At 41.5% G+C, this 13,155-nt stretch overlaps 1 protein-coding gene across 10 annotated transcripts in view; it reads left to right on the top strand.

Annotated features, from left to right (window-relative positions):
- LOC143125482 (dynamin-2-like) overlaps window positions 1-9,975 on the top strand; it is a 37,237-nt gene extending 27,262 nt beyond the window's left edge. For 2 of the 10 annotated variants that reach the window (XM_076287050.1, XM_076287001.1), the window contains exons 14-21: window positions 2,174-2,203; window positions 3,545-3,655; window positions 3,870-3,979; window positions 4,250-4,361; window positions 5,856-6,026; window positions 6,481-6,707; window positions 7,131-7,376; window positions 7,865-9,975. In XM_076287050.1, coding sequence (XP_076143165.1) covers window positions 2,174-2,203; window positions 3,545-3,655; window positions 3,870-3,979; window positions 4,250-4,361; window positions 5,856-6,026; window positions 6,481-6,707; window positions 7,131-7,376; window positions 7,865-7,931 — 1,074 coding nt within the window. In that variant the 3' untranslated portion in view covers window positions 7,932-9,975. Of the gene's footprint in view, window positions 1-2,173; window positions 2,235-3,544; window positions 3,657-3,869; window positions 3,980-4,249; window positions 4,362-5,855; window positions 6,027-6,480; window positions 6,708-7,130; window positions 7,377-7,861 lie in introns of those variants that run through there. The other 8 variants (XM_076286994.1, XM_076286987.1, XM_076287027.1 and 5 more) reach the window with 5 other exon arrangements.
- The last annotated feature ends 3,180 nt before the right edge of the window (window positions 9,976-13,155 follow it).

Here is a 13,155-nt window from a genome sequence, read left to right as displayed (position 1 = left end):
TATCTATCTATCTTTCTCTCTCTCTCACACACACACTCTCTCTCTTTCTCTCTCTCTCTCTCTCTCTCTGCTGCCCTATAACTCCTTCCCTGTGAAAGGGGGAGATTTTGGTAAGTCATATCTGCGCTCTAACTGACACTCTAGTTTTTAACATCTCTTTTCCATCACGCTCTAACTGACATGTCGTCTAACTGATGCTCTCAGAAAAGGCCTTAGTTAGTGGCTGATAATGAGTGTTAGTTGAGTAAGCCCAAATGGTGCTTATTCTTTAATCACACACAGACACACCACATACTGTACACACACATACACACACACTTCATCAACAATATGTGCATGTAAACACATACTGTTAAATGTAAAAAAAAAAACACTTCATAAAGTCAAATCTACATAGACTGTCACTTTTTGTCTTTTTGAACTGTCAGTTGATGTTTGATGCTAAGAAACACTGCAGGTCGTCACCTGGTTTGCTTATCTGAAGAATTTATACATTTGAGACTTTGCACTTTGCACTTGTATCATCTGTGACTTCGCTGTATATCTTGTGATCCTGTGCGCGCGCATGCTAGTTTGGCAGACACGGAGGCAAAGACGAGGACAAGGTCAGACTCAAAGGAGTTTGATTTAACTTACAGATCTATCCTGTTAAAAACCACCAGGTTGAAAGAGACAATGGCCTTCACCCAGATCTGTGTTGTAGTCCTGGGTTCTCTGCTGGTAGTAGCTGAGTGATTTCACTAGACAGAAAACTAGCTGAGTCAGAAAAGTACTGTAAATATCAAGAGGAAACGTATTTATAGGTTTATCAATTTCTTTACCCAAACTGACCTCACATCATACTGCATTTATATAGCGCTTTTCAATGCACCCAAAGTGCTATAGACTAGAGTGAAGGGGGAACCTCATTAACCGCCACCAATGAGCAGCACCCAACTGGGTGACGCATGACAGCCATTATTATGCATCATAATGCTCAAGACACACCAGCTTGATTTAATAATAATATAACAACATTCACAACCTCAACCTGGACCTAGATTAAGAATACAGTGGGAAGGCATTGTCTCTGCAACTGTACCTCAACAACCTGTCTTGGAAAAGTTTTCCATAGTTTTCCATATCTTCTCCACTGTAAATACACACATTCTGGTATTCTGAGATGTGTGAGCTATTTGAACTATCTGGCTGTGATGCACATATTCTGGAAATCTATAGGTTGCAGGGACTTATATGATGGTGAGAACATATTAAATTTGTCCTCATCTAATGTTGTGTTCAAACTGGGACATTAGAAATGAAAATGGAATTTAAGGGTTTTTGCTCACAGAGGTTCATGTAAATACAAGATTACTTTTATGTTAGTATAGGTGTAAATTAGATGTTATATTAGTGTAATACTCAGATTAATGCATTGTGACCTAATAGGTCTCATGTATTCCAGATTAAGAACTATAAAAGTACAAGTAATTCCTGTGCCAGAATGTGTCTATTAAGAATTTGTTTTACAATCATTTGTTTTACAATTTCAAATGTGTTCTTATTTTGATCTTCTTAAATTTACTGAATGCATCTGTGTGAGATGAGAACTGCTGTGGAGTGTTTTCTTCTTCTGGTTATATGTGTGTTTGTGCTGTGTCCTAATACTGGAGGAGTCCCATCTCTCAGCGAACACTGCCACCCTGTGGTGAGAAGGGGGCACTGCCTTCCTTACCACTGAAGACTGAAGGATGCAGCTAACTCCTTTAATCACCTGGGGGTTCAATATCTTATGTTATTGTGCTTAAGCGAACATTTGTTTTGAAGTTACACTCTCAAATGTGTTTGTATGGTAATGTCAATGTACTGACTTTTGTTCATAACGTGAGATTTAAACTTTTGACCTTGATTATTGATGGAGCATCTTTCCTATTTTTGAAAGGATCTTGTCTTTTGCAAATGTACATGACGTGTACAGTATGTTGGGTAGCACTTTCACTCTGTTTTGCATTTTGTTTGGTCAGATCCGTTCTCACTCAAGTGCTTTAATTAACCTTTTAGAAAGATAACAAACAATAACCCTATCGTCACCAACAGCAGCATGTGTAACACATAATAACCCACCCTGTCAACATAGTGACCCTAACCTTGTAAGCATGACTACTACCTTTTGGCATGTTGGTTTTGCTCCTAGGGACGTGGGGCTTTCTTCCACAGAAATACTGTACGAGATAAGTTCCTACTGTCTAGCTTTTGTAAGCTATTCATTTGTATTTGCCAGCTCTCTCTCTTTCTTTCTCTCTCTCTCTCGCTCTTACTTCTCTCTCTATCTCTCTCTCTCTCTCTTTCACTCACTCCTTTGCTCCCTCGTTAAACTACTAACCACATCTAGTATGTGTAACTTGCTTTTATGCGTCAAGCTTCACGCTTGAGCTGATGACGAGAAACAACGCTAAGCAGCTTTGAATGGCGCTAAGCATCACAGTTTTCATGAAACGCCGCTAAGCTGCTAACCCTCATCTGCATCCCAACATATGTAACCTTTTAACCTCCACAACGTTTAACCAAAGGTGAAAAGACCTACCTAGGGTAACTATAGGTGAAGGTTTAAGGTGAAAAGACCTGTTACAGTTTCAATCAAAATATCTGCAAGAGGGAGGAAATCTGTGCTTAAAGCATAGGGTTGTGTATACTGATATTAATGATTATGATGAAGATAATAATAATAATAATAATTAATGTTTCACTGGTTCCATTATTCTGTCTCTTAACCAGATGTGCTTTTATGAATGTAGCATTTAATGAGTAACCCAGTATGAAACCTCACAACCAAACAAATTGGAGAACTCACTCACAGACATACAATGTATAACCATATAATACCTTACATAGTAACTACATCTTCCTGTGAGGGTACTTTCCTTATATTTCTGTTTATGTCTGTCTTATGCTTCTCATAAGGGTATGTCATGCTAACATGGTCATTGCTACATAGTAGTATTAGTACCAATTGATGTATTTATAAAGTGAATTAAAACGAAAAATACTGCATGTCATTTGGCTGACACTTTTATCCAAAGTGAATAATATTTGTGTAGAGTTGCCAGATATTTTCCAACTCTGAATCAGCTCTGGTCCTGACTCCTGTGAGAGCCACTAGATCTCTGCACCAGATCGGGGACCACAGCTGGTGGCCATCTTGGACTTTGGTTGCATGACAGACCTCGGTGAATCTGAGGGGTGTTCTACTAAGTGAGGTTACGGGGTTACTCAGGAGGTTACTTCAGAAGTTACCGCTGATCTTAAAACAATATGTCACTTCAGAAGCAGCATGTGCAGTAAAGCGTTCTTTTGGAGATCAGCAGTTACTCCCAAAGTTACTGAGGGTAAGCCAGTGACCTTGTTTCGAAGTATACCCTCCCCCCCCACCCCTGCCCTCTCTTGTCAGTGTAAACACATAAGCTTCAGCATCAGTCAATGAGACGCCCCAGAGGAGAAGGTTGAGAAGATGTGTAATTGGTTACTGCCAGATCTCACTGTTGTCATCTTGCCCCTGTTCTTGCAGGTGATCAGACGTGGTTGGTTGACCATCAACATCAGTATTATGAAGGGCGGGTCTAAGGAGTACTGGTTTGTGTTGACAGCAGAGTCTCTGTCTTGGTACAAGGATGATGAGGTTAGTAGTAGTATTCTTTCAGTGCTTCTGGGACACCTGGCTTAACTGTGTATGTGTGGGTAGCCTAGCCTCTGTTACCAGGGTAACCTGAGTGTGGGTAACCTGTGTACATGTATGTGCAGATAGATAGATAGATAGATACTTTATTGATCCCCAGGGCATGTTTTTATATGTTTATTGATTTTTTTTGTGTGTGTGTGTTTGTTTTCATCAGGAGAAAGAAAAGAAATACATGCTCCCTCTGGATAACCTGAGGATCAAAGATGTGGAGAAGGGCTTCATGTCAACCAAACACACCTTTGCCATCTTTAACACTGAACAAAGGTGAGTGTGTGTGTGTGTGTGTGTGTGTGTGTGTGTGTGTGTGTGTGTGTGTGTTTTCCTTGAAAGGATTGATTGTACAGGTGTCTAATGGTGTATGTTGTGACTGTGTAGTACTCCGGTAAAGGAGAGGAGAACGTTAATGCAGAGTGCAGCCTTCCTTCCTTTCCTGTAATTAGCTATAGGTTTGGTGCAAAAAGAGACCAAATGAAGCCTGCTCCTATTCCTGTGCTATACAGTATGGTGACTGAGCTCCTCCTTGTGTTTGTGCAGGAATGTGTATAAGGACCTGCGTCAGATCGAGCTGTCCTGTGACTCTCAGGATGACATAGACAGCTGGAAGGCCTCTTTTCTCAGGGCTGGGGTTTTCCCAGAGAATGACCAGGTACCAAGCTGACAGCTATACATCCATCCATCCATCTATCCATCCATCCTTCCACCCATCTATCCATCTCCATATATCCATCCCCATCTATTCATCTCCATCTATCCATCCATCTACAGTAGTATCTACTGCAAGGATGCCCAACCAGTCAATCACAGTTAATCTGTTCATCTACAATAGTATCTACTGCCCAACTAGTCAATCACAGTTAATCTGTCCATCTACAATAGTATCTACTGCCCAACCAGTCAATCGCAGTTAATCTGTCGATAGCATAGGGGAGTCCCAGTCATGAGAAAATATTGTATAGACTTGTAAAATATAATAACATTCCTTAAATAAAATATAGGTTTCGGCAATGCTTTTAAGATGCAATCACTCATAGCCTCTTATCCAATCTCAATCTCTATCTCTAATCCATACATTTATTCATTTCACTTTCTTACAGTAGCCTATCACACCAATAGGTTACATAGTTTTGACACACAAGCACAAGTTTAACTCTACAGGTAAGTGCTGAATCGACTATTCGAGTTATTTGCAGTCTTTAGGCTAGATCGGAAATTGACGTCCACAGCGCTATGGATCCATTTGTCTGTAACTACAACAAAACATAGAGTGATAACAGGTTGAAACACAACACAACCCCTTGGGCAGCATTCGAGAATACGTACACTTTCAGTAGGTTGGATCAGTCTCTTGTGCAGCACAGGTTTTTCCAAACTTACGGTGCACAAAGCAGTGCAACACAACCGTGTGCAGAGCAGGTGAGGACAACCTTGGGTTGTGGGACGAATCGAGCTGAGAATTTCACAGCTTTGAAAAAATACTTAACATTTTGTTTCACACCACATTGAGTCTTACCATTAGCCAAGTAGCCTACAGAATGATGGCAATAATAATAATGACAATGGCCTACTACTACTACTATTACTACTACTACAACTAATAATAATAATAAACATAGTTTCTAGCAACAATGAACAGGGTCCAATCAGTTTTAGAGCATGGGGATACTGAGTGTTTGGGTATTGAGATTACAGAATTGTGCAAACTCTGAGGAAGAGCAGAATTGAAATAGCAGAATACTTACCGGTATATGTAGTTACCGGTAATGACTACGGCTTTTCTGTTTGGCTTAATAGATCTTGGGACACTGTCAACTTTAAAAGTAGATCTTGGTTCAAAAAAGGTTGGGCAGCCCTGGTCTACTGAATTGAATTAATGCACCATATGAAGCATACACTGACCCCAAAGATTTCACTTCCCTCCCTTATCCCTGTTAGTTACTGACTCTCTCTCTCTCTCTCTTTCTCTCTCTCTCTCTCTCTCTCTCTCTCTCTCCCGAAAGTACCAATAACAGCTGCACATCATATTTTCCATGCACATTCTGCTGTGCGAGTCTCTCCAAATATACATACTGTGTATTTCCTGTGTATATTTTTCCCTGTGTTCGTGTCTGAGTCTGTCTTCTCCGCTGCCGTGCTGTTTCAGGCGGACACTGAGGATTCCAGAGAGGGCAGCGACAACAGCATCTCCATGGACCCGCAGCTGGAGCGGCAGGTGGAGACCATTAGGAACCTGGTGGACTCCTACATCGGCATCATCAACAAATCCATCCGCGACCTCATGCCCAAGACCATCATGCACCTCATGATCAACAGCGTCAGTGCAGCTATACCCTATACCCTATAATGGAAAATTCAACTATACCAATAACGGTTATGAAAATTCAGCTTTAGCCTATAACCTATACCCTATAATGGTTATGAAAATTAATCTTTACCCTATAACCTATAGCAGGGGTTTTCAACTGTTTCTGTGCCAGGGACCATCATCCTGACAAACAAGTAATCCAAGTAATTGTGAAATTACGCAGGCTGGAATGCGTCACGGACCACCTGCAATGACGCCGCGGACCACCGGTTGAAAACCCCTGACCTATAGGGTTATGAAAATTATCCCTTATAATGGTTATGAAAATTCAGCTTTGTGTAGTCCTTGAAAAATTCAGGGAAAAATATTTTCGATTTTGTATGGTAACACTCTGCATAACCCACTCCACACGGCATAATCCATATTTTAATAGTATTCCGTTTATATCTCCCTGCCTTTTCAGGCGAAGGAGTTCATCCACTGTGAGCTGCTCTCCTACCTGTACAGCTCGGGCGACCAGAGCAGTCTGATGGAGGAGTCGGCCGATCAGGCCCAGCGTCGCGACGAGATGCTGCGCATGTACCACGCCCTCAAGGAGGCGCTCAAGATCATCGGCGACATCAGCACCACCACCATCTCCGTGCCCGTACCTCCACCCGTCGACGACAACTGGCTGCAGAAGGACAGCAGGTACACTCTCACATTACATACATAACATACATTACATTCACATTACATACATTACATTAACATTATATTCACATTATCACATTACATTCACATTACATTCACATTACATACATTACATTTACATAACATTTCTCCATTTAGCTAAGAAGGCACACTTTCACATAGGTTTACATTATATTCTTCCATTTAGCTGATGCTTTCATCCACAGCGACTTACAAATGAAGTAATCAAATAAGGTTGCTGAAGGACAGCTAGCAGCTACTTATAATGTTACACACACAACCTATTCTTTCTCTCCTTCCCTCTCTCTCTCCCTTCCTTCCACACTCACTCTCATACATACACACTCATACACTCACTCTCTTGTTTTTGACCTCTCCTTACCTCTCTCTCACTCTCTCGTTTTTGATCTCTCTCCTCAGCCCCCCCTCCCAACGTCGTCCTCCACCAGCCAGTGCTGCTCCCCCCGGTCGCCCCCCAGCAGTGAGGGGACCCACGCCGGGGCCGCCCCAGAACCCCTCGCCTGCTTTTGGGGCGCCCCCAATCCCGTCCCGCCCCGGTCCTCCCCCTGCGTTTGGGAACAGCACCATGGACCCCACCCCTGCACCCCCCCAGGTGCCCTCACGCCCTGCCAGAGTGCCCCCAGCACTGCCCCCTGGTGTACCTAGGTAAGCCCAACCCTTTGTTTGTTTGTATGTTTGTTTGTTTGTATTGTTTTCTCCTTTCCTTCATGGCAATGTACCTCCCTCAGTTCCTCTCCTGCTCTCTGTACCCTGTGCCCACTGCGTATGTCATTTCCTGTGCCTGTCTCTGTTTCCTGTTTGTTTGTTTGTTTGTTTGTTTGTTTGTATTGTTTTCTCCTTTCCTTCATGGCAATGTACCTCCCTCAGTTCCTCTCCTGCTCTCTCTACCCTGTGCCCGCTACGTTTGTCATTTCCTGTGTCTGTCTCTGTTTCCTGTCTCCCTTCATACTTTCATTCTCTCCATATTTCTTTTTCCTGTGTCCCTCCCTTGATCTTGGTCTTCCTTTGACCCTACATGGCCATACTCCTCATCTCTCTCTCTCTCTCTCTCTCTCTCTCTCTCTATCTCATTCTGTATGTCTGTCTGTCTATCTATCTCACTCCCTTTCTCCCTTTGTCTCTTTTTGCAGCAGAAGACCTCCCTCAGCTCCAAATCGGCCCACCATCATCCGACCAGCCGAACCATCGCTGCTAGACTAGACACACACACACACACACACACACACACACACACACACACACACACACGTATATATGAACCCAAACTCAACCTACATTCAACACCACCCCAATAACTCAGAGGTTGCAGAGCACAAGCTAAAATCACTACACAATAGTTCAGAATAAAACAACTGCACCCATGCACACACATCCATTCACATGTTTCATCACACATAGGCATAACAAATTACATACATACGTCAACCCACACAACCTGTACACACAAGCACAGGCACAAGCACAGGCACACATCTGTACCATTTCTATGTGTAAGCTCTAGCCTTAGATTAAAGGGCCCTTTACACCTGGAACGATAACTAATAAGATAACTGTAACTATAACAATAAAAGCATCCACACTGATGAACGATGTATTGATGGTTAAAATTGGATGAATTCTGATTGGCTGTCAGCTCATTCATCATTCTTCATGTTATCGTTTATGTGTGGACTTTGTCATTCATATTAGCTAGAATGTTGCTTTTTTGTCATTATCCTTATAGTTATTGTTCTTGGTGTGAACAGCCCTTGTAAAATAGCACTCACACACACACACACACACACACACACACACACACACACACACACACACAGTCACACACAGTCTTATCTCTTTAGGGACCTAAAAACTGGTGACATTAGCCATGATATGAATTCAGTTCTGTCACCTTTGACCTCATCTCTTATTGGTCCACTGGTGTTTGATTATTCCTCATAATATTCTAATGTAATTCAAAGAGGTGACAGTACACTTACAATTTGTCATCTTACAATGACTTATTAACTCATGTTTTTTTTATGTATAGAAATTTGTGTTCAAAGTGTTCAACAAGCTTTAAGACATTGAAACTGAATTGTACCCAGTGTACTACATAACTGGGTCTACAACTTCAGTTGGTGGAGAGAAAAAGAAAAAAAAAGATCCCTAAATTGATGGAATAAAATGTACTTCTCCATATATATTGTATATTGTAGTATTATAGCCTAGAGTTTGGGAGCGGTGGGCTCTCATGAGTCTAATTCTGCTCCAGCATCTGCTGCAGTCTGTCATTTATATGGCTGGCATAATCGAACATACATTTCTTGCCTTTGTAATAATCACTCCAATATATTTCCTTTTGTCCTTTTATTTTTTTCCCCTCTCATCTAACCCTTTTTGTTTTTATCTGTTTTCCCCTGTAGGCTACTTCAGATGTGTATATATGTATTTTTCTATGCACCTTTTTATGTTGAATTGTGCGATCCCAGCTATGCATGGTGGCAGGGTGGAGGTATTCCTTTTCCCTTCTCAAAACCACTTCACCAAAATGCATGTCAAACCATTTCAAAATGACCGTGTCTACTGTGTTGTGTCGGGTGGGACCTTTCTGAATCCCTGGCCATTTTCCCATAGGGGATCTTTCTGAATCCCTGGCCATTTTCCCATAGGGGAAACCGTGACTTCTCCACCAGAATTGCATAGTTGGATACATATGTTGTGCTGATGATCCATGGCTTAAGAGGTCCATTGCAAAAAAAAGTTGGGAGGAGGGTTGTCTGCTGATCCTAGCTCAGTATTTGCTCTGTAAAGATCATCATTGACATAGAAACCTTCTTGAAGTAAATCCTAAATTGTGTTTGAATCTGGTCGGGGGAGATAGTGTGAAGATTGGGGATTGCAAGTAATCACATTATATCAATTTTAAACAACTATGTGAAGAAGACATTTCCCTCTTGGCTTAATTTTGGGATCTGTTTTATGATGATGATTTAGTATCAAGCATGCATCTGTGTTTCATCCACGTGTGACATCCCCTCCTCCCGCACAACCTCTCTACTCCTGTTTTTACTTTTGTACTATCCTACATGTATTCTTTTGAAAAAGCAGCTTCTGTTGTTTTTTGTTCAAGTGCCTCTGAAGCTATCTTTTAGAAATACACTTGTGACTCATTGAGTTGCCGAACTAATTAAAATTATGAACTGAAAAATGGAAATTAATTGAATGAAATTATTGATGAGATGAAAATAAAAGGGACTGTCTTGGACATATGGTGTCAGCTGTGTCAATTTATTATGTGTTCACAACCGTTGAGTAATCAATGTGCATGCTATCTTATGAAGGGGACCAGTCTAGAAAATGTATTCTATATAAACTTTGAGACATTTTAGCAAAATGTTTAATTGCTTAATTTAACTGCACTGACATTAATATTTGTCTGAAAAAGATCAAACAAGATATTGTTTGGGTTTTAAAGAGCAGCATAGTGGGTTTGGCCCAGTTATATTGCCCATGGCCCAATTACATACTGAATGGGGCGGTGGTAGCGTTGTGGCTAGCTAAGGAGCTAATCATCTACCTGCACTCAAATGCTTACAGTGGTGACTAGGTTTGTTGAGAAGTGCACAGAAAAATTGGAAAACACAGATGGGGAAATATGACCAAAGCACAGTATAGGGTTTATGGGCACAGAAACATCAATTTTTGGCATGGCAAAATGTCTAAAAATGTATTTCTTTTTTAACATTTAAACTTAGACCACATGATTACTTCACTCATTTGCTATAAGAATACACCCAAGGGACAGCTGAATTTTTTTTTTTTTTTTTTTGTACATTTATTTAAAAGTTTACATGTGATGTCTGAGTCACTGGTGTGACCGCACTCCTTTTTCAATGGCAAGTTGTCACTGTTGTTACCAGGGGCGCCTGCAGGAATGAATGCTATGGTACGCACACCCATCACCCCCCCCCCCCCCCCGCGCGCAAAAAAAATAATAAATAATCACGCGTGGCTAATATTTGTCCGTTTCCCCGGTTTTAGCCCCGTGCATCAACATGCAATAATACAACAACAACGTCTACAATTACCTATTCATTTGGACAACTTGATACAGCCCTATACAGGCTAAAGTTACCTTGTTTTGTTCTAGCGTACCGTGATGTCTGGCTTTAAACTGCTGTAATGCAGTCTAACGTTCTGACAAGCACACCAATTGCCTACCTTGTTCTTGCCCATCTGGAATAACTCGTTTAGCTTTGCTGACTCCATACTTTCTGTTTTCGTTGTTTAAACTTGTGATATGCATGATGAGTATTGAGTTAGTGAATTAGCTCAACATTGTGTGCTGATAACCATGTATAGATAGCCGAGTAAAAGAAAATAACTAGTAGCTTGCCTGCCTGCGTTTTGGCATAGAAACAGCAAAGTAAATGCTTTTGGCTGAACTGTGGCAAAATTGTGGTTTACCATAATAGATAAAAAGGCGCCAGCGGTAGATAACTAGTTATGGCAAATGTCTGGTTAACCAGATGAATGGGCAAAGAGCGGGACGGTTCACTGACGTATGCAGGTGTATTTTGGCGTCTTTGTGGTTTGCCAGAAGACTGATCAAAAGACCGGGAATTTTCTCTAGAAGAGACGCCTAGTACTTCACTTTCTCCAGCACAGACGGTAAGAACATTTTCCTGTCTTCAAACATGTCTAACTTGTATACAAATATAGCCGTGTTTCTACATAGCTCTATAACAGATATGCCTGTAGCTTCGTTTTGGTGAACAGCTTTGTAACAGCCCGCTATGGAAACAATACCGTTAACGTTGTTTATCTACACGTCTTCTTATTATGACCGCCGCGCAGCGAAGCATGTCCAAATTTCCGTCAATGAGTCCCGGGACACTGAAAGACCGGGGTAGACGAAACTTGGTGGGCATGTAACCCCATATGGATAGCATGGAACCATCGTTTTTCGTTTTGATCTGTAGCCCGCTGGACTGCACCCCCCGAAAGGAGGGTAGGGCAGACACAGTTTTCTGTGAATATCTCGAGAACCGTAGGGTTTAGGAGGACCATTTTTTTTTTGTATGTTGATCTCAAGGGGCCATGTCAACCCATTCCATAACCACTCATTTCATGTATAGCGCCACCTAGTTAAACACAAAAAAGTAAAAATGAGGTGTTGTAATCGCAGGTATCTGTGACCTTACATAGTCAAAACTGCACGAAATTGGAAGTGTAGGATCATTATGACACCCTCTGAATGCACGCCAAGTTTCGTGGAATTCCGTTCATGGGGGGCCACACAATAAATTAATTTATGTTACTATACACCAACTGGCCTGTAGGTGGCCGGAGACAGTTTTCTGTGAATATCTCGAGAACCGTAGGGCCTAGGAGGTCCACCTTTTTTTTGTATGTTGGTCTTAAAGGGGCACGTCAACCCATCCCATTACCACTTATTTCATGTATAGCGCCACCTAGTTAAAAATTAAAAAGCAAAAAATTAGGTGTTTTCACCACAATATCTCTGGCTGACAAGGTCAAAACTGCACAAAATTAAAAGTGTAGGATCATTATGACACCCTCCGAATGCATGCCAAGTTTTGTGTACTTTTGTTCATTGGGGGCCTTACAATAAAATAATGTATGTGTACATTTAGTGACGTACACCAACAAGGATTCCCAGGACACTGAAAGACCGGGGTACACAAAACTTGGTGGGCATGTAACCCCACATGGATAGCATGGAACCGTCGTTTTTCGTTTTGATCTGTAGCCCCCCCGCTGGACTGGACCCCCCGAAAGGAGGGTAGGGCAGACACAGTTCTCTGTGAATATCTTGAGAACTGTAGGGACTAGGATGACCATTTTTTTCCGTATGTTTGCCTCCAGGGGTCATGTTAACCCATTTCATGTGCACACATGTGCACAAACAGATACACACACACACACACAGTAATCATACGTATGACACATACTCACACAGTAGACATATGTACGCTTGCATGCACAGGCACACACACAAGCACACACACACACACACACACACACACACCCACACACACACCCACACACATAACATAAACATGTACATGCACACATGCACACAATTCAAGAATTTCTCAGAATTATGAACAGGCAAGATGGAGGTGGGGTTGTATAAAATGAATTTTACATGTGAAATCTATGAACTAATCATGTTTTGGTACTTGTTGTCTAGCAGATATCAGTGAGAATTGAGTGTGGATAATGCAATTTAGTGAGACAGTTAGAATCATATAGGCCTTTCAGCGTGATTTATTTTTGTGGAAAAAATGTGCTGGACTGGGCGGCAGTCATATTTTGTACCGCTCTGCGGTACATCTAGTTCTATTATGCACTAAAAAATGTTAGGCCTACATTAGACCTGGGAGATCTAAACAAAAACTAAACAAATTAACAAAACAAA

This window comes from Alosa pseudoharengus, unplaced genomic scaffold (assembly GCF_046254945.1).
Source record: "Alosa pseudoharengus isolate Yale_2024_CS ecotype anadromous, Long Island Sound unplaced genomic scaffold, YU_APseudo_1.1 YU_APseudo_1.1_scf_1, whole genome shotgun sequence".
Lineage (NCBI taxonomy): Eukaryota > Metazoa > Chordata > Actinopteri > Clupeiformes > Clupeidae > Alosa > Alosa pseudoharengus.
The sequence above is the reverse complement of the archived record's forward strand: the minus strand, read 5'-3'. Positions and strand labels throughout refer to the sequence as shown.